The 26933-nt window shown below is 35.5% G+C and overlaps 1 protein-coding gene across 1 annotated transcript in view; it reads right to left on the bottom strand.

Annotated features, from left to right (window-relative positions):
• Positions 1-5102: 5102 nt before the first annotated feature.
• Positions 5103-26933, bottom strand: part of kdm1a (lysine (K)-specific demethylase 1a) — a 42427-nt gene continuing 20596 nt past the window's right edge. Inside the window, exons 9-21 of the mRNA XM_028818698.2 lie at positions 26743-26837; positions 25789-25806; positions 25268-25410; positions 25012-25102; positions 22960-23094; positions 20522-20595; positions 20006-20117; positions 17337-17469; positions 16221-16408; positions 14421-14535; positions 12758-12885; positions 8972-9118; positions 5103-7008 (exon numbers count right to left, since the gene is read on the bottom strand). Of these exons, the coding sequence (XP_028674531.1) occupies positions 6823-7008; positions 8972-9118; positions 12758-12885; positions 14421-14535; positions 16221-16408; positions 17337-17469; positions 20006-20117; positions 20522-20595; positions 22960-23094; positions 25012-25102; positions 25268-25410; positions 25789-25806; positions 26743-26837 (1565 nt within the window). The 3' untranslated portion in view covers positions 5103-6822. The remainder of the gene's footprint in view (positions 7009-8971; positions 9119-12757; positions 12886-14420; positions 14536-16220; positions 16409-17336; positions 17470-20005; positions 20118-20521; positions 20596-22959; positions 23095-25011; positions 25103-25267; positions 25411-25788; positions 25807-26742; positions 26838-26933) is intronic.

Raw genomic sequence — 26933 nt, 5'->3', positions numbered from 1 at the left:
TTCCTGGCAATCTAGTGCATATAATAACCTTCATTCTGAAACAAAAACAAAACACTGACATTAAAAGTCACTTCATCTGGGCCATTTCTGAACCCAGAACTCAACTTTAGGAATGCAAGTGCCTTGCAAAGAGTAAGCGCCTTGAATAAAGTAACAGGTGTCAGCAGTGTTAATGCAATTACAAAGGTTTCTCTAATATCAATTAGCATTTAAGCTTGACTGATTAAGGATAAGCTAAGGGAGCTGACCATTACAACACTGAAGGAATGAGTACTGAAAATAGGGCTTTACAGTCATATGTGACTAACAAATTAAAAACCTGTAATTTCAAACATTAATAGTCATTAGAAACGCTAGGAATATCTTGGCTGTATATTAAAATAAATTTAATGTAAAAAAGAAAAAAAGTACCAATTTCTATCATAAACATGAAAATGTCTCGGTGTGTCCAGACTTTTGACTGGTAGTGTATGTACATTTCCAGAAGATGATGGTCTCAGTCTGTTTTTTCTTTAGCAAGGAGCTATATTTAACTATAAAAACTAGATAAGGAGCTTCAAAAAAAATTTCTGGGTATGCTGCTGCTGCGTGTTATTTGGCTCTTATATTTGTGGCATGCAAGTTGTGTTTGCAAATTCAACATTAAGTTGAGTCTGTATGGTGAGACCACTAGACTTAGCCAAAGTGGGCATCTTGTCCCCACTCCTGCTCATGATTTTCATGCTCAGGATGAGAAAGTATCCAAGGGTTTTCAACAGGTGAGGATAGGAATGATTTTGAGATTAATTAAAAAAAAAAAATCAGTACAGCTATAGGTGTATGGACTCTGTATACTGGGCCACAGTGGTGAAGCAGCAGCTCAGACAAAGGTCTCGGACAAATTTGTGAAATTACCAGTCACTCTATATCCCCATTCCAATCCCCATCCTCATCCATAGCCACTAATCCATTGTGATTAGTGTCTGAAAGAATAAGAGTGACAATATAAACAGATGAATGATGGTCCTGTATACAGCTGTTGGCTCATCTCTGTGATGGAGTGAGGACCTCAGTAATATACTATTGGATTTTTTAGAGTAGAACTACTGCTTCCTAGGATGAAGAAGAGCCAAAGAAAGTGGTTTAGTTAGGATGTCCCCACAAGAGGTTTACAAGGCACGGGCTTCTGTGAGATTATATAGAATTATATCTCTTAGATGGCCTAAGAGTATCTGGGAATCCTCCAAGAGATGTTGAAAGAAGTTGCTGAAGCTACAACAGCCTGGTCAGACCAGCTCAGCATGTTGCTGCTGCAACCATCTTCAGCATAAATGGAATGAAAATAATGATGAGGTTCATTATCCCTGAGTACATATAAAATGCAGTTGCAGCAGAAACGTAATAACTAAGAAATGGGCAGATTCCTTTATCTCTTACTATAATGCAGAAACACATTATCCGCTAGAAACAATTATCATAAAACTTTATGAGAAAGGAATGTACAACAGCAGCAATGTAAGAAAATTAGCTGGATCACAATAATTTACAGGTTGCACTGGTTAATGCACCGGTCCCCATAGCTACTGGTATAAGAATCTGGATTTAGAACCAAACCCAGTTACTGTCAGTATGGATTTTACACATTCTCACTGTGGTTTGCATGGGTTTTCTCCAAGTACTCTGGCTGCCTGTATTTTCGCCAAAGACATGCACAGTGTGGCAGGCGGCTGGCATCCATGCCCAGCCGGGACGCCCCTGCACACTATATTCAGGGGGAGCAGCCCTGGAAAGTGCAATACCTCCCCCTGGACGCTAGATGGCCACCCCCCTGGGCTGGAGTAGTGCCTGGGTTTCCCACAGGGCTCCCCGGGAATTGGAGTTGGGGGCAGCCCTGTTGGGTCCCGCAGGGTACCGCCAGGGGGTGCTGTGTTTTGGGACTCCTGAACCCGTGTGGGCAACAGATTCGTCACACCTGGAAGTGCCGCCGGAACTCGGTGATCAAACACCTGGAGCACTTCCAGGTGACCTATAAAAGGAGCCAGTGACCACCACCACTAAGTGGCCAGAGTCGGGAGGAGGAGGACAAGGTTGCTAAGGAGAAGAAAGTGTTTGTGCTTGTGCTGTACTGGTGGTGACTAGTGCTTGGGACAGTGTTGTGGCTGGGGGGATTACGCGGAAGACGTGCCCTCCAGTTGAAGATAAATAAAAGTCGTGGCATTTCACACGTGCCTCCTGTGTCCAATCTGTGTCGGGTCAGGCGCTATATAGTGTCTTCTTACAACAGATCTATCTATCTATCTATCTATAAGTTTTCCTTGGAAAGATATCACGTTGGTCTAATCCAAGACCTTACTCAAACTGGGCATGTCTTAACACTACAAGATTACTAGGAGTATACAGCATAATGAACATGAATTATTTTAGAGTTGTATTTGAACTTAAAGCTGCCCTTCTGATGTGGTGGAAAGATAACATTTCCCCCACACTCATGCACACAGACACATACATACATGCATACATAATAAACAGCTTAGCTATTTCTTAATATTACTCTGCAGTACAATATAACAAATAAGCTAAAGGAATACTGTAATTACTAGCCACAGTAAAGCAGTGGTTATAGGCTTTCGGAAGACTTTAATGTCAGCTCCCACTATAACTCTGCAGGTGTCCTGCTTTTAAGAAATGGAATTATAAGACTGCTGACTAGACTTGATCAAAAAAAGACTCTAGATGAGTTTCATATTAAAGAATACATCACAGAAATCTAAGAATGGAGAACAACAGTATGATCTGAGCTCCGACTTTATGTATACTGGCACTGAAACTCACTTTCCACACATTTTGTTCTATCCTTGTGTAACGTAACAAAACCATACTATCATTTGTCCTGCAGTTGTACTTGTTAAATACTTGTTTTAAGCAACAGTAAGAAAGCAGGAGATAAGATTTGTTTTTGTGTGCTTCATCAACATTTTCAGCATTACTTTTACTTTTGCACAGTCTTGGCTACATCCATGTCAGAAACGTGGAATGGAATAGTGAAAATCATAATGAACAAACTGACTTCTTCTATTCTTCCCACCACAAAGGCATCAGTGATTTTGGCTGATGACCGATAGAAGAGCACATGTTAATATTCAGGTATGTCCAAAAATGAAACAGCCAACAAACAATGGAGATGGGATGCCACATGGTGGTAATGTTGGAAGGTTCACAACACCTATACAAATGTATCAAAGACAGGTAGGCCTAGTGGAGTGTTTCTTAAACTTTGAGTCACCACACAATTGTGTGGTAGAAAGAGTGAAGTTTGTCCAAGTGTTTACCTGTTATCATACAATTTGAGAAAGTGTAGTATAATAAAATATAAGTATTGCATAATAAAATATAATAAGTATTGCCACCTCACAACCAGTGAAATAATCAAACTGAAAAGACTGATGTTAAAGACATGTATAAGAAAGAGGGAGAGAGGAGGAAATGACAGACTAGCTTGTGGAGTGAAGGGACCGCAGCATGAGTTTGAAATGGCAAGATGAAACTAGCAGGAGTGGCACAAGGCTGTGATAACTTTTAGGGTTTTGTAAGGTGTGCATGAGTAGAATGAGGGTTTACTGTATGTAGTGCCATGGCAGTGTTTTATACTAAATGAAGTTTCAGTGGTAATGGACAACCGGTTAGTGCACCTGAGGTGCAAAGATGAATTTGTATTAGGTTTACTATGTCTTGCTCAGGAAAAATTCATTCTTGTTGCACTATTTTAAAGCAGTCCGATAACTATCAATCTACTGGTAGTGTGCAAGACAGGTTTGTTAGACCACTCAGAATGGTTAAAACACCAGAAAATATCAAAACTGTGAGGCAAACAGTAAACATTCAGCATGATATTTGTCAGTAGAGTATGTATTTGTGTGTGTTCACCCTGTGATGGGATGGCATTCTATCCAAAATTGTTCCTGCCTTGCACCCTATGGTTGCTGTGATAGGCTCCAGTTGCTCCATAACCCTGCTCTAAGCAGATTTGAAATATGGATGCACCAAGCATTGCTTTAACAATAGGTTAGTCTCCCACCTTCCCTTTTTAGTAATATTCATGTGCGAAAAACATACTTGAAATGAAACAAAAACGTTATTTTTTTTTTTTCAGTTTTTATTTGATGGCCATTTATATTTGTCTCTTTATGACTTATTGCCACTATGATAATAATCCTCTTCTTGGGTCCCAGTATTGTAATGATTTTCTAATTTGGGTCCTCAGATTAAAACGTTTAAGAACCCCTGGAGCAGGATATTAAGATTTCAAGGTGCAGCACAGCTCGTAAGTAAGGACACTAAAACGACTAGACATTTGGAAGGCACTGTTTTAACAACAGATAAAAACCATTCTGAGCTCAACGGATGCCTCTATTATGTACAAAGGTTTATGAGAATAAAGAACATGACAGCATGTACGTTGGAAACTTAAATCGAGTGTTCTGTGACACCAGTGAAGCTATCCTTGTGGGGAGCCGTTACTTGACTTGAGGAGATTCCACCCACTGTGTCATGCCTGGTTTTAAAAGTAAAAAGATGCACAACTACTTATAATGTGAGCAGAGAACTTGGTTCTATTCTGTCGACTTGTAGTATGTATAAGAAGGTAACAGAGGGTTGTCATCAATTGTGATTGCACTAGGCACTGAAATGGGAAGGGCAGTGGGAGGAGGGCCTGGGAATCCACCACTTTTGAGTTTTTTTTTTTTTTTTTTAATTTTTAAATATTGCAGTCTCTAATGTTTTCTAAAATGTTATCTTCTTAAATGCTGAACACCTGCAAGTCCACACTCTATTAGGAAATTATGTTTTCACAAATTAATGATGAACAGTGATGCTCTTGCTGTCAAAAAATTCAACTCCGCCAACAAAATTTCACAGTAAAATCCTCTAAGAAGGATTTTTTTTTTTTACTGATCATGAACTTAACATTTCTACTAACACAATCTTGCTTTTGCTATTGTAGTTAATATCTATCATTAATGCATTCACACTGAAAAAGATTATGGTAAACTCCCAGTGGCACAACAAAAGCACAAAGGACAAAAGAGACCAGTGAAAAATGAGTACAGGGTCAAATGAACAAATGATGACAGTTGTTAACCCCTTGGGGGTTAGTTTTATTTAATGGAAAGTTTTTTTTTCTTTTTCTTTTTTTAAGTAACATTAATGAAATATATATGTAGCATGACAAAACACAACACAAATGAAGAGGGACTACAAACACATGTACAGTGAATAAAAGGGTATTTTACTGTGTAATCCTTCACATTATGTTTAAAAGCAGCATTCACTGATGAATTTCAGGCTGCAGCTTAGCTGGATATATATTGATTTGGATGTAGGCGTGGACGATTTAGCCAAAAACCTATGCCAGGTTTCGGCAGATACTGTCATAATGTATATGAATGCAATTTTCATACTAAAATGCTTTTTGTTAAACAGATAACACATATATTAATAATTAAATTGTATACACATGTGCACCTCTTTATCCATCAAACTCCCGATAATGCTCTGCTACTCACAAGAATTTAATAGCAAGTACTTTTTTTGTACTTCTGTTTCTGCTCAAACCACACAGTGCTCTGGGCAATATCCTTACAGGGGTATGCTAACATACTGAAAATTAACATCATTACCTCAAACAGACAATCAAAGTTTTTTTTAAATATCTTTGCTTCCACTACTGGTAAGGTCCAATAGTTTATTCCAGATTCTCATGACATTTTGTAAAGAAATGTTTCGTGGTTTATGTCTTAAATAAACTTCCCCAGTTTCCATTTATGTAAAAGCAGCAGCAAAATTAGAGCTATTTGAGAAAGAGAAACAGTAACCAAAATACAAATACAAAACCCTATTTATTTTTATACTAAATTAAATTTCATATTAAAAAATATGCAATGAACAAACAATAAAAATACAATAAAAAAAATCAATAACAAAAAAAAATACAAAAACGTAAAAAGTAAAAATACTCAACATACAAATACCATACATCTTTTCCCAGTCAGCATTACATGCTTAACCAAGTAGTCGTTTTGCAACACTACTAACTGATCCAAGTTGGAAGTCTGTATATCTGTGCTTAGCTCCGGACATAGTCTATCGTTTTTCCTTAAGGAAACTTAATTGACACATTGACAAGGAGAAATATTGCTGATGCCACTGTTTTAACCTCTAATCCACCCTCCATCTAAGAAAAAATAAAAAAAAATTTATCTGGAGTTCATTACTACTATTTTAACAGACCTAGCAATTCCTACCCATTATAATTGAACTGAACTAACCAGTTCTTAACATCATAACTACTGAATGCTAGTAATCTGAATGAAAGGCAGGTATTTACATGTCTCCTGATTTTACTCAGTATACACATTTAATACTTACATATGACACTGCATATTAAGGTCAAAGCTTTATTAAATTTTTACCCTCTATTTCAATCTGCGGCTAAAAATGGATAAGGGAATTCATTTCTATATATTTATCCAAATGCACAGATCAGTCACTCAAGAGTTTTGTAGACTCATTAAAAAATACTCAACATCATTTTAAGCATGTCCATTTGAATGGACTGCACTGCTGTTTTTTTCATTGAGTATATCGCTAAAAAGGCTAAACAGATTTACTCAAGGGTGTGCTATGTGCATTCCTTTCCCAGTAACACTTTCTCAGGATGAAATGCAAGAGAAAAAAAAACATGATTGACTGTATTATATGGAAAGAAAAAAAACAGCAGATGACTTTCTCATGTAGTGGGTAACATACAATTAATTATCTATTCAATACCAACTAATAAAAACTCTACATTCCAGCAGAAGGCTGTGGATTAACCCCAGGTGTTGTCTGACGTGGAAGAGTATACATTGCTCCCAAAAACTGATCTGCAATGCGACCTGCCTCCCTCAATCCACTCAGCAAGGCTCCATGAACAGTTGCTGGATAATTACGAATAGTGTGCTCACCAGCAAAGAAAAGGCGAGGTATTGGCTATGGAAGAAAACAACAGGATAATTAACAATCATCAAACAAGCAATGTATACTTAAAGCTTTTTGCATAAAAATAGACATTTTAACTTTATTTTATCTATATCCCCACCCTGCTGTTTATCTAAGCACAACTTATAAAGCAGGGTAATACAGTCAATGAAAAAGTTTGGGAACCCCTTATAATTCTTTGGATTTTTGTTTATCATTGGCTGAGCTTTCAAAGCAGCAACTTCCTTTTAATATATGACATGCTTTATGGAAACAGTAGTATTTCAGCAATGACATTAAGTTTATTGGATTAACAGAAAATATGCAATATGCATCATAACAAAATTAGACAGGTGCATAAATTTGGGCACCCCAACAGAGATATTACATCAATACTTAGTTGAGCCTCCTTTTGCAAACATTAACAGCCTCTATATGCCTCCTATAGCCTTTGATGAGTGTCTGGATGGAGGTATTGTTGACCATTCTTCCATACAAAATCTCTCCAGTTCAGTTAAATTTGATGGCTGCCGAACATGGACAGCCTGCTTCAAATCATCCCATAGATTTTCAATAATATTCAAGTCAGGGGACTGTGACGGCCATTCCAGAACACTGTACTTCTCCCTTTGCATAAATGCCTTTGTAGATTTCGAACTGTGTTTTGGGTCATTGTCTTGTTGGAATATCCAACCCCTGCGTAACTTCAACTTTGTGACTGATGCTTGAACATTATGCTGAAGAATTTGTTGATATTGGGTTGAATTCATCAGACCCTCGACTTTAACAAGGGCCCCAGTCCCTGAACTAGCCACACAGCCCCACAGCATGATAGAACCTCCACCAAATTTGACAGTAGGTAGCAGGTGTTTTTCTTGGAATGCGGTGTTCTTCTTCTGCCATGCAAAGCACTTTTTGTTATGACCAAACAACTCAATTTTTGACTCATTAGTCCAAAGCACTTTGTTCTAAAATGAATCTGGCTTGTCTAAATGAGCATTTGCATACAACAAGCGACTGTTTGTGGCGAGTGCAGAAAGGGCTTCTTTCTCATCACCCTGCCATACAGATGTTCTTTGTCCAAATTGCGCTGAATTGTAGAGTGATGTACAGATACACCATCTGCAGCAATATGTTCTTGCAGGTCTTTGGAGGTGATCTATGGGTTGTCTGTAACCATTCTCATAATCCTGTGCATATGCCGCTCCTGTATTTTTCTTGGCCTGCCAGATCTGCTGGGTTTAACAGCAACTGTGCCTGTGGCCTTCCATTTCCTGATTACATTCCTTACAGTTGAAACTGACAAGTTTAAACCTCTGAGATAGCTTTTTGTAGCCTTCCCCTAAACCATGATACTGCTGAATAATCTTTGTTTTCAGATCTTTTGAGAGTTGCTTTGAGGATCCCATGCTGTCACTCTTCAGAGGAGAATCAAAGTGAAGCACAACTTGCAATTGACCACCTTAAATACCTTTTCTCATGATTGGACACACCCGTCTATGAAGTCCAAGGCTTAACGAGGTAATCCAATCAATTTGGTGTTGCAAGTAATCAGCATTGAGCAGTTACATGCATTCAAATCAGCAAAATTACAAATGTACCCAAATTTTTGCACAGCCAGTTTTTCACATTTGATTTAATTTCACACAACTAAATACTGCTTCACTAAAAATCTTTGTTTGGAAAACACCCCAGTATTCATATGTTCCTAGGAAATGAGACATACCACTGCTATCTTTTTTGTTGAAAGTAGAGTAAATTATTATGTAGGCTGAGAGGGGTTTCCAAACTTTTTCATATGACTGTAAATTCCTAACTGTGAAATGTGTGCTTTTCTTAACAAATGTCTAAACTATATACTGATCTGAAGCCAACAGATGAAGAGGAATATCAAGGGCTTATGTATGAGCTGAACAGCCTCAAAATATATGATGGCCAAATTTTTTTAACCTGTTACTTTCATGATGTGGATTACCTGTGATGCTCCTGGAATAGCAGGTCCTGGAGTTATTGGCTGTGCCATTAAGTCATAATCATTTCCAGATGACCCTGCAGCTACATAAGAGTATGAACCTCTGGCCCATGGATCAGCACGCCATCTTGTTACTACTGTCTCCTTAGGCTGCAAGAACACAAATATATGTATAGGAAATGTGTACATTTCAAGCATTTATTCAAAAATTGCAAAAAACCTTATTCCACATCAATGATTTTATTAGGTGAACTTAAACTCAGTGAAAGAGTAATAGTCTTAAATATTAGATACTTTAAAGAAGGAAAAACACAACACATTTTAAGGATCCAACTGACAGCACTGACTCTTATGTTAACATGATTATATATATATATACAGTAATCCCTCGCTATATCGCGCTTCGCCTTTCGCGGCTTCACTCCATTGTGGATTTTATATGTAAGCATATTTAAATATATATCGCGGATTTTTCGCTGCTTCGCGGGTTTCTGCGGACAATGGGTCTTTTAATTTCTGGTACATGCTTCCTCAGTTGGTTTGCCCAGTTGATTTCACACAAGGGACGCTATTGGCAGATGGCTGAGAAGCTACCCAACTTACTTTCTCTCTCTCTTGCGCTGACGTAGGGGGGTGTGAGCAGGGGGGCTGTTCGCACACCTAGACGATACGGACGCTTGTCTAAAAATGCTGAAAGATTATCTTCACGTTTGCTATCTTTTGTGCAGCTGCTTCCTGAAACGACATGCTGAACGGTGCTTCGCATACTTAAAAGCACGAAGGGCACGTATTGATTTTTTTATCTGTCTATCTCTCTCTCTCTCTGCTCCTGACGGAGGGGGTGTGAGCTGCCGCCTTCAACAGCTTTGTGCCATGGTGCTTCGCATACTTAAAAGCCAAACAGCACTATTGATTTGTTTGCTCCTTTGAAGAGGAAGATATGTTTGCATTCTTTTAATTGTGAGACTGAACTGTCATCTCTGTCTTGTCATGGAGCACAGTTTAAACTTTTGAAAAAGAGACAAATGTTTGTTTGCAGTGTTTGAATAACGTTCCTGTCTCTCTACAACCTCCTGTGTTTCTGCGCAAATCTGTGACCCAAGCATGACAATATAAAAATAACCATATAAACATATGGTTTCTACTTCGCGGATTTTCTTATTTCGCGGGTGGCTCTGGAACGCAACCCCCGCGATGGAGGAGGGATTACTGTATGTGTGTGTATATATATATATATATATATATATATATATAAATAAATAAAGTGCTGACAGGTATACCGGTTCATACCGAAAACCGTTTTTTATTTTTGTTACGATATGGATTTTCCCTATACCGCAACACCGGTTTAAATTGTCTAAACAATGTTTGGAACGTAGCGCAGCGGGAAACTGTTTAAGAGGGGGCCTTTTTCACTGCTACAACGCTAAACACATGCAACGGAGTACATGCATTAGTGGAGGTATTGCACTGTGAAAATGGACAGAGAACATTGTGAAACTGAAGCTGTAGCAGACAATAAAGTTTAACATGATGTCACACAAGAACTTTTGCCGAAAAAAGGAGCCATGTCTGTTGTCTGGAGATACTTTTGTTTTAAAAGGTCGGATGTGGACCAAAAAACTATTTACTGCAAATGCTGTCATCCTAAAGCTGTCAACCCTTGGAGTACCATGAATATATTGAACTAAGATTGGTACCCTCCACATCCTGAGGTAAAACTGAAAAAGTTAGAGGACACTCGAGTCAGACATCACTTGTAGACGTGTTTGCTAGAGGTACTGCCTACGACAAAATAAAGCAAGCGGTGGATCAAGATAACCAACGCCATTACAATCCATATAGCTAACGTATCAGTGGACAGAGATTGTTAACATGAACAGAAAGTGTACTTGGTTTACAAAAAATATTTACTTTTTATTCCTTTACTAACACATGTTCAGTGAAATACAACTTTTGACAAGCACCTCTGGATATTTTACTAAATCTAAATGCCTCTTTGGATGGTTGAAATTATGTTGTCAAAATTATAGTTTAAGTTGTTTGCAAAACTTATTCAAGAAAAAGGTTCTATATTTTGACTGCAACTGTCATGCAATGTGATTCCTTCTCTTCATTAGTGCCACCCCCTTAAAAACTATCACTTTATGGGGCCATGCAAACCTGTATTAATGCTTGTGTGCACATTAAAATGTTTTTTTGTACAATGTACAATGCTCATGACAGTGGAATAGGTTATTCTTAGCCAGTCTACTGCAGTAATTGCAGTGGAAAATGTGGTTAACATCCACTCACGCATGGGAAAAAAATACCGTGAAACCGGTATAATTTTGAAAAATACCATGATATAGAATTTTGGTCATACAGCCCAGACTAATATATATTCACACACAGCATTTTACATAATCTCCAAATAAAGGAACAGAACTACATTTAAATTTTTTAAATCTGATATGGCTTTATAAACACGGTTACAATGTAAAAAGTACAGGAACTTTGGAAAAATATTCTTTTTAAATATTTAAATTTCTTAACTACTGAGAGTTTTATATTGAATCTAATGTAAATACATCACTTACAGGTCTACAGAAAAAGAATAAAATTTGACTGAATAGACTGAAAAGATTTGCATAATTATGATAAATGTGTACAGTATAGTAAAATAAAACTATTCTAATTTGACAAACAGGCAGTAACTATATATCTAAAACCCTAAAATCTATTAATATTTATAAATTAACTGGGTATTTAAGTACAAAATCCAGGTTTCAGAAATAGAGAATAACCTATCTGCATATAAGGAAACCTTTTATTGTGGTATTCCTCCTTAAAATCTTAGGTCACACAAATAAAGGAAAATGGAGTAAAACTGAGGAAGCCACATGAAAAGGGGCATCCTTTTCTACCACAGCTTGAAGTAGAATCTCCAGATTTACTGTATATAAATTGTAAAGGCCCATACCCATGCAATACAGAAAACAGGTTGTTGTACTAAAGTATTTTCTCCATACATATAGTCACAGACATTCAGAAGCTACAAGATAACTGAATATACCTTGAAATGCACAGCAAAGGTCAAAGAAATAATTTCTGCCCTTAAACCCAGCAAGGTCTTATTAAATAAGAGAAAGCAGTAAATTGTGCAAATGTCTGGGGAGTGCTCTTGCCAGACAGTCTATACCTAAAACAGAAGTTAGTTGTAATATTTGCAGTTCAAGGAAAATTTGTCTATTTATTTACTTATTTTACTGAGAAAAACAGGTTGCAGAAATCTACTACAACGATTTACCAGTATGTTCATTCTTAGCTCCTCTTCATACATGAATAGCATTAATGTTGAACATTTTAATTCAAATTTTGGACAAAATCTGGCCTAGTATCTAAATACTAAGTAAGGCTTTACCAAATATAATACAGCTCCAGAAAATTCAGGAAGTGGATGGAAAAGCTGTTGTTATCATTAAGCTGGTCCTGAAATGCCAGGACATCAAACCAATTGAAGAAATTCTTTATTACAATATGGGTTTTCATGGATACTAATTGAGTACACAGTTACATAAATCTTAAAAGTTTGTTGTTCTTTATACTTCTTCCTACATCTAGAGTATAAATGTTTTTACTGAAAAAGATAAAATAATGCCCTTTCCATGAATAAAATTGATAAAAGTAACAGAAACAAAATGAAAAACATGCTCACTATTCTTCAGTTTAAAAGTTTTTGGTTCTAATCCTGAACTAAGCTAGGCTACCCCACACAATAATTATTTTTCATTATTCCAAACTACCTACCTGAGGTACTGCACTGCTACCAAAAATACCTTTCAGGATAGCAAGGCAGCGACCAACAATAACATCATCACTGATGTTCTCCATTATACCAGCTGCCTCCCCAGCCATTAGAGCCAACAGAACTGGAGCTAGCAAATAAAGAGAAAAAGTTATTTAATAATTTAATACATAAAAATAGAACAAAAATGTGGATTAGAACAGAAAAAAAGAATCCAGATCATAGATTCAGACCATCCTATGAAAGTACTGGCATAAATCAACGGTACATGTTAATGAAGTCAAGAATCCTTGCAAAACACTACCCAGAAATTTGAAGATATCATTATCAGAAACGTTCTAACTTTGTGTAAATGTGAACAATTCTAAAAACTGGTATATAAAAAACACAAAGCATCAGTAGTAGCAGTATTCACATTTGCAGTTGTAGTATTGTTGTGTATACCGAGCATTGTGAAATTCTTACTTGCAGTTCTACCCAGCATTTTGGTGGTAACAGTACACAAACACTGATATGAGAGAACCAAGCAGAGAGCCTAGCATCCATGAAAGACAACAACAAACTTAAGTCGTTTTGTTCAAGATTGATTCTATATTTAGCCACATGAAGTGTCAGGAAACTGGATGGATTCTGAAATAAACTGAACTACATTCATTTAAGCCAAGATGGAAATTTCTGAGCCTAAATTACCACCAGACTTGGTGTTTATCTTTCATTTAAGAGTCACAGTTTTCAACCGAGAATATGAGTGGCATTCTTAAGTTGTAGTGAAACTGTGGTGTACTGAAGCATGCATACAACTACTCTGGAAGAAACTAAGCTCTAAGACTGTTTAGTACTTAGTTCAGCTAGTTTTCAGTTTTCCATTCGTAATAGTGATTATGTCTCAAATGCCTCTCTTGAATATATCATGCAAGAAATAAAACTGAACAAAATATCAATCAGTCATTTCTGTTCACTGACCTGCTGTGGCATAGGTTGCTGCAAAGATTTTAAAGCCCTTTATTCCCCTTATAAAACCAAGGTTTTTGCGCTAAGAGAGCCACCATATTCTCTCTTCCCCTATTATATCTATTATGGATTAGTTCTTTGCTAATACACTTCAATTATCACAAAAAATGACAAGCCACAACTTGTGGAAGGCTTTGTATTTTTACTGAGCTCACAGGCCTGTTTTATCCTTATTGAGAAATTTTTAGCCAACTACAATCAACATGGGCTCTGCATCACTATGCAGCATTTTCAGCACCATCTACACTACTTGTTCCAGCAAGTTCTAAATGTTCTGAAAACAAATAACGAGCAACTCACTATTAGGTCAGTGCTTCTAATAAAGTGGCCAATAGCTGTAAAAAGCACCATAGGAGGTATATCTGTTGTACAGCACAAATGTCTGGTCAGCACAAAACAAAAAAATCACCATTAACCACTGAAAATATTATAGGGATAACTTAGTTTGCTTTTTTTGTATGAGCTTACATCATAAATATTTAATTAGAGCAGCACAATAGATGTTGATTGCTAGACAAGTCCAGGCTCAAAAAAAAACAAAAACAACATTACGTACTAACTTAAACATTAATATGGAATATTACATCTGAAACAGGCATTATAACTTTAGAGAAAGTACTAACTTCTTTTCTTCATGAATTAAAAATTATTTACCTTTGTATAAATTCCAAAAAAGGAAAAGCTCCCCTCGGCTTGCTGTTGTGCTTCCAACATGACCAAAAAGATTTACACTGGGGTCCCAGAAGACACGATCAAAACAAAGCACCACCTTAAAATGAAAACATGATTAAAAATTTCAGTTGTTATTAAAAAAGGCATATCTCAATCAAGACTAAAGATTCAACTGAAAGCACTGGATGAATATATTAAATCACTATATTAAAACAAGGTCTATTGAACAGTACATCTTGTTTATTGATTATACTTTCAAAAAATGATATAGACACAGCAAAAAGAAAGGACAAACAGCAACTTGACGGACTTAATCAACCTAGTAGATGGTATTCTAAGGCTGTAATCTAGATGTACAGAATGGAAACTTAAGCCCTCTCTAGTGGCAGAGCCTGTGTACTGACATAATCTTGCATAATACTGCACCATTTTTCTTCTGCAGCCTTATTACCCAAAATAATGCAGCATAGTGAGGTCTGCAGTATTTTCCCCACCATGAGGAGGGGATTTACAGATAATTCTGACAGGCATATTCTGAGCAAATTATAACCAATATTACCAAAGAGCCCTAGCAAAGAATATAAATAAAAAGTGATAAAATGTTTTTGATAAACAGTTTTTAATAATTATAAACCAAAGGGGTATGTTATTAAAAAATGCATTCTGCAAAACAATATCTCAGAGTGTTATAAAAGCTGACTGCACATTTTGTTTTTTCAAATACATGACTCAAAATTTCTAATACATTTTTTCTTATAACGCAACTGTAAAACATGCAATTCATTGTTTATACATGTCTAATGAGAGGCCACTCTGTTAGGTATGTCTATCTACTAAGAGTATTTCCTTTATTTGCACTCAGAAGAGTATGAATTAATTTGGAAGTTAACTCAACAAGCTATCGAAAGTGAAGTTCTGCAGTATTTAATGCCCTTACAGGTATTGCAGGTGAGGATTTCTAGGCAAAATATTTTGTTCCATTTTATTCCACTAGAATATGACAACCAAGGACATTAATACATTACATTAAACATGCCCAAATTATGCAATAAAAATACAAATGATATAATTTACCTGCTACCACTGGTGTGTACTATCAACACCTGGCAGGATAGATCAATGAGATTTTTATCATTTTCAGGTTTTCCCATTAACATGAACAGCAAGAACAGGGTTTCCTTACATCAAGCAAATGTTTGCCACTAGCAGCAGTTAAACTCAGTAGGGTTACTTACTTACTCAGTAGGGTTACCAGATCCAAGACGCACGCCCATCGCTAAACAAATTTCAAATACACACATGCTTTTAGACTTTCCAAATTATCCAGCAAATTGGATTTACCGGTTTTAAATTGTATTGCCTGCACATCTGATGCTGTTATTGACTGAGCAATCAATTAAAACGGAAGGCCAATGCTTATATTAATTAATAACATATCAAATTACTCAAACTTTGCCACACTGGTAGGTAAGAATATTTTAATGATTTATTTTACTATAGATACAGATGTAAAAGATAATGTATTTGTATCTACACAACTGAAGAAACAAGCAAAAAAATGTATTCACATGAGACAGCATTGCACACATCCGTAAGAACAATGATTCAAGTTTCTATTGTTTGAAAACAGCTTTGTTGCTCACAATGGTGCTACAATCCAATAATCTTAATTTTTGATTGAAAAAATAGATGAATTAATAAATTTTCTGAATTATTGAGCTTCTATGGTTTGATTTTGTCCCTTTAGTCCCAAGATATCAGAGGGGAGAATGTCTGACTTACTTTATTAAGGTTTCCAAAGCCCATTCTCTGAATAGCTGACGTTTTCCATTCAGGTAAAGGTGGGACAAACTGCACAGCTGGTGGCTGTTGTTTCATGACACCAAGAGGGAGGGTACAAAGAACAGCATCACATTTATAAATAAAGGTCTGGCTAGTAGACCTGGTATTAACAGCAATGACTTCACATCCTGAAATCAAAAGAAAAAAATAGTCCAGATTAATATTTTAGCATTTCACGACAATCCCTTAGCAAATATTTGCATTACTGCACTTTACAATAACGTCTTGTCAATGTACACTTACAAATGATACCTCATATATACTTTACAAACTCAGCTGCTTCTATTGAAATATCATCTAGTCTTATAAGCCACATGCATTATACTCTAACAATGCTTAAGCTTTTGTGTCTTTCAATATTTCATTTGAGATTTATTTTACCTAAGAAACAATGCCAATTTAAACTTTACTGAAAAGAGTACTGTGTAATTTGCCCTGACAGACTTTAATAGTACATTTTTCATTTACCGATTTAAAGGATTATTTGATGATACTAATTTAATAATTCTATCATCTGCATTCTTTTTCAAAATGTGCTAATTTTGGTTATGTTTTTACTACATTGACTCAGATTTATTATCAATCAAATTTTATTCATATAAGCAGGTTTAAAGAATGAGCACTAATACATATAATTGATGTAAACATAATTTAAAAGAAAAAATATATGCAAGTGACTACCCAATAAATAATGTCCTATTTGTTCTTTAGTGTGGATTGTTGACACAGGATGTTTATTTGTAAGTAGTTGGCCTGGAAGTATCTAATTAAAGAATGCATTTCCAAATATTCTTTCCACAACCGATAAAAAAAAAAAAGAAATCTGCACAGTATATTTTCATTCCTGTTTTTGGAAAACAGACACTGAAAATATGCAAAAAATGCTTAAAAGCTTTTTTAGTGTAGGAGTAGATAAGTTGACTTAGAATACTTGTAGTAAAAAAAATCAACTTCAGCATTCATAAGATTGTACTGCTTGTGGACTGTCTATTACAATATTTTTAAGAAACTGAACATAGGCTACTCACTTCAGTCTATAAACTTACACACACTAACCTGAGGGAATGTAACGCACTTGACGTACAGCTGTGTTCAGTTTTATGTCAAGACCCTCTGCCAGTGCTACAGGAACACAAGAATACCCATTTCGAACAGTCAGATGGCTGCCAGTAAATTCAAAGTCATCATCCTTAAATAGTAGAAACACAGTGCATATGTGAAAGAGGCCATGGTGAAAAATACTAAACAGCAGACAAAATTAACAAAAATAAATTATTTTTTCACATGCAATGTTTGTGTGTTCCTTCAAAATAATATTTTAAATGACTCTTACTTATTCCAAAATAACATTTCTTCAAGTTAAATCATTCAATTTATCATTCATTCATAAATTTAATACAGTGGTGTGAAAAACTATTTGCCCCCTTCCTGATTTCTTATTCTTTTGCATGTTTGTCACACAAAATGTTTCTGATCATCAAACACATTTAACCATTAGTCAAATATAACACAAGTAAACACAAAATGCAGTTTGTAAATGGTGGTTTTTATTATTTAGGGAGAAAAAAAAATCCAAACCTACATGGCCCTGTGTGAAAAAGTAATTGCCCCCTGAACCTAATAACTGGTTGGGCCACCCTTAGCAGCAATAACTGCAATCAAGCGTTTGCGATAACTTGCAATGAGTCTTTTACAGCGCTCTGGAGGAATTTTGGCCCACTCATCTTTGCAAAATTGTTGTAATTCAGCTTTATTTGAGGGTTTTCTAGCATGAACCGCCTTTTTAAGGTCATGCCATAGCATCTCAATTGGATTCAGGTCAGGACTTTGACTAGGCCACTCCAAAGTCTTCATTTTGTTTTTCTTCAGCCATTCAGAGGTGGATTTGCTGGTGTGTTTTGGGTCATTGTCCTGTTGCAGCACCCAAGATCGCTTCAGCTTGAGTTGACGAACAGATGGCCGGACATTCTCCTTCAGGATTTTTTGGTAGACAGTAGAATTCATGGTTCCATCTATCACAGCAAGCCTTCCAGGTCCTGAAGCAGCAAAACAACCCCAGACCATCACACTACCACCACCATATTTTACTGTTGGTATGATGTTCTTTTTCTGAAATGCTGTGTTCCTTTTACGCCAGATGTAACGGGACATTTGCCTTCCAAAAAGTTCAACTTTTGTCTCATCAGTCTACAAGGTATTTTCCCAAAAGTCTTGGCAATCATTGAGATGTTTCTTAGCAAAATTGAGACGAGCCCTAATGTTCTTTTTGCTTAACAGTGGTTTGCATCTTGGACATCTGCCATGCAGGCCGTTTTTGCCCAGTCTCTTTCTTATGGTGGAGTCGTGAACACTGACCTTAATTGAGGCAAGTGAGGCCTGCAGTTCTTTAGACGTTGTCCTGGGGTCTTTTGTGACCTCTCGGATGAGTCGTCTCTGCGCTCTTGGGGTAATTTTGGTCGGCCAGCCAATCCTGGGAAGGTTCACCACTGTTCCATGTTTTTGCCATTTGTGGATAATGGCTCTCACTGTGGTTCGCTGGAGTCCCAAAGCTTTAGAAATGGCTTTATAACCTTTACCAGACTGATAGATCTCAATTACTTCTGTTCTCATTTGTTCCTGAATTTCTTTGGATCTTGGCATGATGTCTAGCTTTTGAGGTGCTTTTGGTCTACTTCTCTGTGTCAGGCAGCTCCTATTTAAGTGATTTCTTGATTGAAACCGGTGTGGCAGTAATCAGGCCTGGGGGTGGCTACGGAAATTGAACTCAAGTGTGATACACCACAGTTAGGTTATTTTTTAACAAGGGGGCAATTACTTTTTCACACAGGGCCATGTAGGTTTGGATTTTTTTTCTCCCTAAATAATAAAAACCATCATTTAAAAACTGCATTTTCTGTTTACTTGTGTTATATTTGACTAATGGTTAAATGTGTTTGATGATCAGAAACATTTTGTGTGACAAACATGCAAAAGAATAAGAAATCAGGAAGGGGGCAAATAGTTTTTCACACCACTGTAAGCTGCAAACACACAAGAAACAATGTTTATGTCCATTGACACTTTTGTCAGACACATATTTCAGAAAATGAAACAACAAATTAAAAGTCCGCACATACATAATATCAAAATATCAGTTTAAAGTGACACTATTTTCCCTGAAGAAATGCAGTCTTGACCTTTTATATGCTTGATTTTTTGCTGTTTATCTCAGTTTTATAATGCCATGTTTTATCCAGAAGGTGTATATACTTTGTTAATGTGTAGATGAAGATCTCATTAGTGATAAAATACATTTTATCATTATAAAACAGTCTACAACACTGTCAGCAGGACCTTTAGAAGACCTTTGCATGCACACTTAACTTAGGAATTAGATTTTAAACACAAAGGGCCACCTTAATTAAAAATGACTATTCAACGTTATGCCCACATATTAGTTACCACAACCAAATTCAGTGTATTGAGATATAAAAAAAAAATCTTTATGATATTCTTTAATTAAACAATTTTACAACAGTAGATAATATAAAATGCTTGTTGAACATAAGCAGAAGTCATTGAAATATGCTGTAAATTTGTGTATACTACACACCTGCAATCCCCTACTGAAAATTTTTAAAAGCGGCTCTAATGAGCATTAACACTCAAGAGGATGAGAATTTCTTATTATGTTGATCATAGCTGTATACAAATAAAAAAAGACACACAATTCCAGTGCAACTTACCTGGTCCCAGTGTTTTAAGGAGAGCGTTGAAAGTGGAGTTGCATTAGCAAACTCAAGATTAGCAAAATGCCAGTCTAATATTTGTCTGTCGCGTGATGATAGGTAAACATCACTGTTCAAATAAAGAACAAAATGTCTTTTACAAATTAAGAAAGCAAATAATAAAAAATGATGAAACTATTGAACTTAATGAAAAAGAGCTACAAATTACATGCATTACATTAAAACATGCACATAAGTGCCATTAATATTGCATTAAAAATAAACTCACAAAGTATGTTAAATATTCACTAGTATATAAACAATGTGAAAAAAGCCTAAAAATCAATTATGCATAATTTGCAGCAGAAAAATGAGAAACCAGACAAAACAAAAAGGTATCTGATAAAGAAGAAAGGAAAATTATTAATTACCACTCACAAAATGAAAATTACTAGTATATACATCTTATTATTTCCAGTATATTTTTTGCACAAAATTATATAACATAAATGCGATTAATTATTTCCAGAATACCTTGGTGGATTAGCTTCAAGTTCTTGCAGCTTCTCTTCCAGCTTTACCTGTGCCTCTGCCAATTCATCATATTCCTGTCAGTGTACAACAAAATGAAGCTTTAGTAATCTGCACAATGTGACACTATTTTAACGAGTAGTATCTTTCTCTATTTAAGACTTATAGTTTTGAAGGATTTTTAACTAACAACGTATACAAAAACTCTTATTGTGTTACATATATAACAGACTGTAGACACTATTCACAAATAAATCATTCATTTACCCATCCATCCATCCATCCATTTCCAAACACATGATTGATCCAACTAATAATCACAAGGACCCAGTGCCTATCCTGGCAGCATCAAGCTCATATTTTACAAATTTGACTGATCTGGACATTTTTCAATGTTCAAAGCCAGAAAGGTGTATCTTGGCTACTGACATATTATAAACACTATATGAGCAATTGAGGTCGGAGGAGGATGGTCGTGGACTTGATTAAGCAGATTTAGTTTCATGCAAAGGTAAACAACTATAGTGTGAAATACAGTGGTAAAATAAAAAACTTGCTGCCAAGATATATTTATTCATTTTTAGGGAGAACATGCAATTCCATAGCTTGTAATTCCCAATATGGGTGCAGGCAAAACATCTGGGGAGTTCCGACACATCTTTATTTCACTGACTTTTCAATTATTCTTTCTCTTTGTTCAAGTTCTCATACATTATTGATAAAACCTATATTACACAGCAATAAAAAATGCATACATTTTCTATATTATCATTATCAAGCAAAAATTAATCAAAATGAATATGATCATACATTAAGATCAAATCCTGCTTCAGAGCCTATCGTTAGTAAAACCTTGTGAGTGGAATATGGTACTACATTTCCTTTTACCTTAAAATCCACTTTCATAAACATAATGCAGGAAAGTGTAAGATTATAGGATTTGCTTCTTTGCATTTTTGAAAAGTTCCGAAAATGGAATGGTGGTTTAGTTATTAGCTTGGATTAAAAGGGCCTCCAATATTTCAAGGCTCGTTTAATTTCAAATCAAATTTCAAAAGATTAATCGTGCAAATAAAACATGCTTCTAGGATTTGTTTATGAAAAGTAAGTAATAAACTAGACATGCACGTACATCATCACTAAAGCCTCCTTTGACTTGTTTAATCACACCAGTGTAATTTTTGTTCACACATGAGTGGGTCAAGTTAATTCTCCCAAATGATGGTAGGTCTTCAACTGGGAGATCACTGGGTATTGTTTACTTTGCTAACTTGTGCCTCTGATTCTGCAATTTACCAATAAATTCTTGGGATAACCTCAAGGTGACAAGGGACCTAAAGACAACACCTACTCGCAGCAGTTGAAACTACCCTAAACTGGTGTTAAACTGATGTGTGTTCATCATTAGAGCCAAGCTTCCATTCATATAACTTTGGAGCAAACAGCTTTCTGCCAGCCACCAAGCAAGTAATATCACTGCTTCTGAAGCCATACCAGCAGATTCAGAAGCAGCAATAAATGACTATAAGTATAACCAGTCAGTTTAATCAGTTTGTATCACCCTTTCAAAGTTAATGACCATTTTCTGACTCATTTTCTTACTTTATCTTGATGGTTGGTTGTGTTGTCTGATACAGACACCATGTTTATATTAAATTTATTTAATTTAATTTAATCCTGTTTCATATTTAATGCTATTTATTGATTTATTTGTTTCTATTGCTTTGTTGAACAACTGTGTAGCATTCTGCTGTAGCATGTTGCTGGATCAGTAAGACTAAGACTAAATAAATTTCATTGAACTCTCAAAAATATAATAAAAACGGACTATTTAGTAATACAAACTGTTCAACTACAACAAAACTGCAGAAACTGTGTACTATGACTTGCGACATAACATAACAAAATAATCTTTTTTAAAAAGGATACACTATACTTGACCCACACAGCCATATGGAGCTAAATTCAGTCACTGTACATAATTTGCCTGGGTATTGCCTAGGAAGCTTGTTTTTCTTCCATACCACAATGATAACCATATAAAGTTTATATGTCTGATGTATGTGCATGGATGCATTTTGCATTCATTTGGTAGCATGGCAGCATATCTGGTTGGCTCCTGCCTTATACTGCATGCAAATAAGCCCATGTTCCCTGTAATGAATAAGTAGGGCTACAAACTAGATGAATGCATATATAATCGGAAAGCCACACGAGCATTTTTTTTACTAGCATTACTCCTGAAAATAGTGTTTTCTTTTTAACTTTCTGTGAATCATGGAATGTGTTAATTTTTTGACAAGAAGTATCCATCTTTTACATTAAAATCTTGCTCTTTTATTAGTTCAATTCTGAATTTGTACAGAAGTAATGAAAATGATCATTAAAGCATTAGCTTTATTTAGTTGTCACCAAAATTCAAAGGATCTTGTTGAACTTGCCTTGCAAAGTGCTGTGAGGTCCCTGTGTTTGCTCTTAACAAGAAATTCAGCAGTGATATCTCGGGGTGGCTTCACTTCAGATGCCTCTTTATACTGCTGATGGAGTTCCCTCACTTTCTCTTTACTTGCCACCATCTATAAAATAAATATTCAATTACCACCATTAGCAGCTTCTAGGACTTAATAAAAGATGCATTTACTGTATACTATAAATGTGATAGTGATAAATTTCTTACAACACATTTTAAGTGCATTAACAAAATTAATTAAATTAAGAAAAATGTAATATTTATATACAACATGAAAAAGTATTAAACGATTCAGAACAAATTCCAGATTAAACAAAACATTTACAGGTAAAATTCCGTTACAACGAATATCTTTACAACGAAAATTTCATTACAACGAAGTATTTTTATGGTCCCGACAGTTTCCCCATATGACTCAAGTCTATAAATACATTCAGCAGATACTTTCATTACAACGAAGTTCCCAAAAGACCTTGAAATGCCTGACTGAATCATCTACAGAGCAGTTAGTTCTGTGGTCACAGCTCAGTTGTGCACAATGATCCCCAAACAGAAACATTGTTAAAAAAAAAAAAAAAATTCTTTCTTCGAACTTTCCTCATACTGTTTTTTTGCTGTTTTTGTTTTTGGTGGTTTTCAGTAATACCTTTTGCTTATTGCTCGTCAATGTTTGAAAAACATCCACTGGAATTTAACTCATTGTCACCCTCCTACACCAATGGCACAACAGTTCATATTAGAAAAAAAAAAAACTTTACATTTTTGTAGCTCTCTATTCCAGGAAAAAGAAAAAAAGATGTTGCCAGTGAATTCAGAATTGCGCCATCGACACGGTCAACTTGTGATGTGGAGTGATGCTCATTCAAGAAACATTCCTATTAATGCACCACTCATTCAAGAAAAAGCAAAGTCACTGTTGTGAGGTTTCTAAACTCTCTTGAGACCTACTCCAACTGGACAACACACCGAAGAGCATCCCAAAGTGCGCATCTGTGGAAGACTGTGTATCCATTGCCAGGGCAACAGCAGGTCACAGCCCTGCTGCGGCTTGCCACCGAAGCAAACAGAAAATATCTCGTAAAGTGATGCAAGGAACATTGTAAATGCAGGGAACAGTATATACTTGGCCACTAACCTGGCCACAACCCTGCCTGACTGCTGTGTCTGTGTATAGCAGAGTGGTAGATCCCACTACAATAAATAACCCTGCTATTCCTGTTTCAAGCTGAACAAAGCTGGTTTTACTAAAGTACTGAGACTCAGTTTTGTGTTTTAGGGTGCAAGACAGGGACTTGTAGCAATCTTTTAGGATTTGCTTCTGTGGCACTTCGCTGCAGCGCTGTGAGCCTGCTGTTGCCCTGCCTCGGCAACAGACAATCTTCCATGGACACTGCTATCGCGCTTCGAGATGCACTTTAGCGTGTCATCCCGTTGAATGTGGTGTGTCCCAAAAGAGTTCAGAAACCTCACAATATGAAGAAGAAGAAAAGGATGATTCGGCTTCTGATTGATAACTGTGCTGCCCACAGCATGTTTCCACATTTAGATAATGTTTGCGTTAAATTCTTCCCACCCAATTGCACAGCAGTGCTTCAGCCATTGGATCTGGGCATCATTCGCACCCTGAAAGTGTATTATTGCAAGGAAAGGCTGAAAAAAATTCTCGTCGACATAACTTGTAGACAGCAGGAGATGAAAATTAACATGAAAGAAGCTATTGAAATGATTGCAAATGCCTGGAAGCAAGTTAAAGAAAGCACTATAGCGACAAATATGGAATCTCATTACAATGAAATAATTTTTAGGTCCCTGGCAGTTCACTGTAATGGCATTTTACTTGTATTGGTAAATTAAACTGATGTAAACTAGCATATAAAAATGAAATTACATGAATTAATCAACTTCCAAACATTCTAACACATTCCAACAACACATTTATTCATGTAATTTCTAAATTTACATTGTGTAAATCACTATTAATATTAAATATAAACTTTTATGTAAAGTATGCCAAAAAAAATACCTTGTTCAGAAGTTCCTTTAGTTCTTCTTGTGTTTTCACAATTTTTTTCCAGTGTTCGATCTGTTCATCCTTTACATGCTTTTCTTGTAATCTGCAGGAAGATAAATATTCTCATAAGGAAAACTATGCTATTCACAATTTGTCCTGAAGCCTTAAGTGCCCTTCTATAAATGACTATTTAAAAGAGTAATTAAGTTTGCAGTTAAAAGTAAACTGATTTAAGTTCATAAACGTTCCACTAAAAATAAGCACATACTGGATGACCACTTCCAGGGCCTGACCCAAAGATACTGGCTTGCTGTTGAGGAAGTTAAAATCAAGCTGATGGCTCAGGTATGATGTGGCTTCCAAAAGACGATTGAACTCCTGTTCTACCATCTCATCTTTTTCTTTTGGAACCTGAAAAATATTAAATTATTTTTTTGTTTAATAACTATCAATATATTGGCAAGATTATAAAATTCAGTAGGAAAAGAAAACAATAACATTTCTGGCAACACAAATCTATTCACCAGTTAATGCCATTGAGCACGAGATGGACTATTTTTTCTGACACAAAAATGCAAGTGTGTGTCCAAATAAAAAAGTACAATGTAAGGTTACATGGATGCCTTTAACAATGTTAAGTAAAAAATGGCATATTTCATTCAATTGTATTTATTGTGTAACATTATTAACTCAATTAACAGCTAAAAATAATATAGGAAAATTTACTAAAAGCCTGTATCTGTACACAGTATTTAAAGCAATTGATGATGAATTAGTACATATACTTACACTTGTGCATCGTTCACCCTTCCATGAATAATGACATCCATACAATAAAATAAAAAAAATTAAAAAAAAAAAAAAAGCTGGTTAGCCTTTGCAAATACACTAGGAAAATAATATTGCTTAAAATAATCATAAAACCAAGTGACTCTAGTATATACATTCAGCATTATTTCCTTACTGAACTCTTTTACTTTAATCTGAGAACTTTTACAAACCCAAATACAAGTAGCTAGCAGACCAACAAATGTTTAGAAGCCCATATGTACACGTGTGTGAAAATTGAAAATGTATGCATGTAACTTAGGAAGCTCTGTAAGGGTGAGAAATCCAAACACCAAACAAAATTTCAGCCTTTTGCAAGCTGGTAAAAGGAACTGTTGCGTTGCAATTTTACCTCAGAAAATGGGATAAATTAATGTTTATTTAAAAAAGAAAAAAAAGAAGAAATTCTACAAGTTACATTTTATATCATAAAGAATGATACTATACTTGATCAATGATGGTGAAAACAACTAGTCTATGCCACTGGCATAAGTTTGCATGTGAGGAAGAAATAACCACTGACATATAAGAGAATGTATTATAAACATATAGCTTTGTGAGTGTGCTACTTAGTCTGGGACAGATATTAGCATCTCTTCACTAACAAAGTATTTAAAATGTTTACAATTAAATGTTGGCTTCCTTGATATTTGTATTCTCACTTGGTAAGCCAACATCTCAAGAAATCAACATTATAGAAATGATAATCAAAATAAAGTTTTGTTTCTGCTATGCTCATTTCTAATTTTGTTGGTAACTGTGAAGAAGTTTGTTTAATTTTTAATGTTGTTTTTCCAAAAACACATTTTGGTTAATGCTGCAAAATTACAAAAAAAATCTTCTTTACATTTAAGTGCAATTCTTTAGATTTTTTAAATAGTACATATTTCTTCATCATTTATTAAAATTACTAACAGCTTGTCCGTTGGCTTCATACAGTGGACACTTTTGTTTTATTTTTGCTAGTTCCATGTTAACTTGCTTGCTAATAACAGCCATTGGATTGCCACCTAGGAAGAAAAAGAAATATTTCACCATTTAAATCAGGAACAAAAACTAATAACCAACAGTTTATCTATCACAGACATTTTGTTTTTTGGAATAGT

This window comes from Erpetoichthys calabaricus, chromosome 14 (genome assembly GCF_900747795.2).
Source record: "Erpetoichthys calabaricus chromosome 14, fErpCal1.3, whole genome shotgun sequence".
NCBI lineage: Eukaryota > Metazoa > Chordata > Cladistia > Polypteriformes > Polypteridae > Erpetoichthys > Erpetoichthys calabaricus.
The sequence above is the reverse complement of the archived record's forward strand: the minus strand, read 5'-3'. Positions and strand labels throughout refer to the sequence as shown.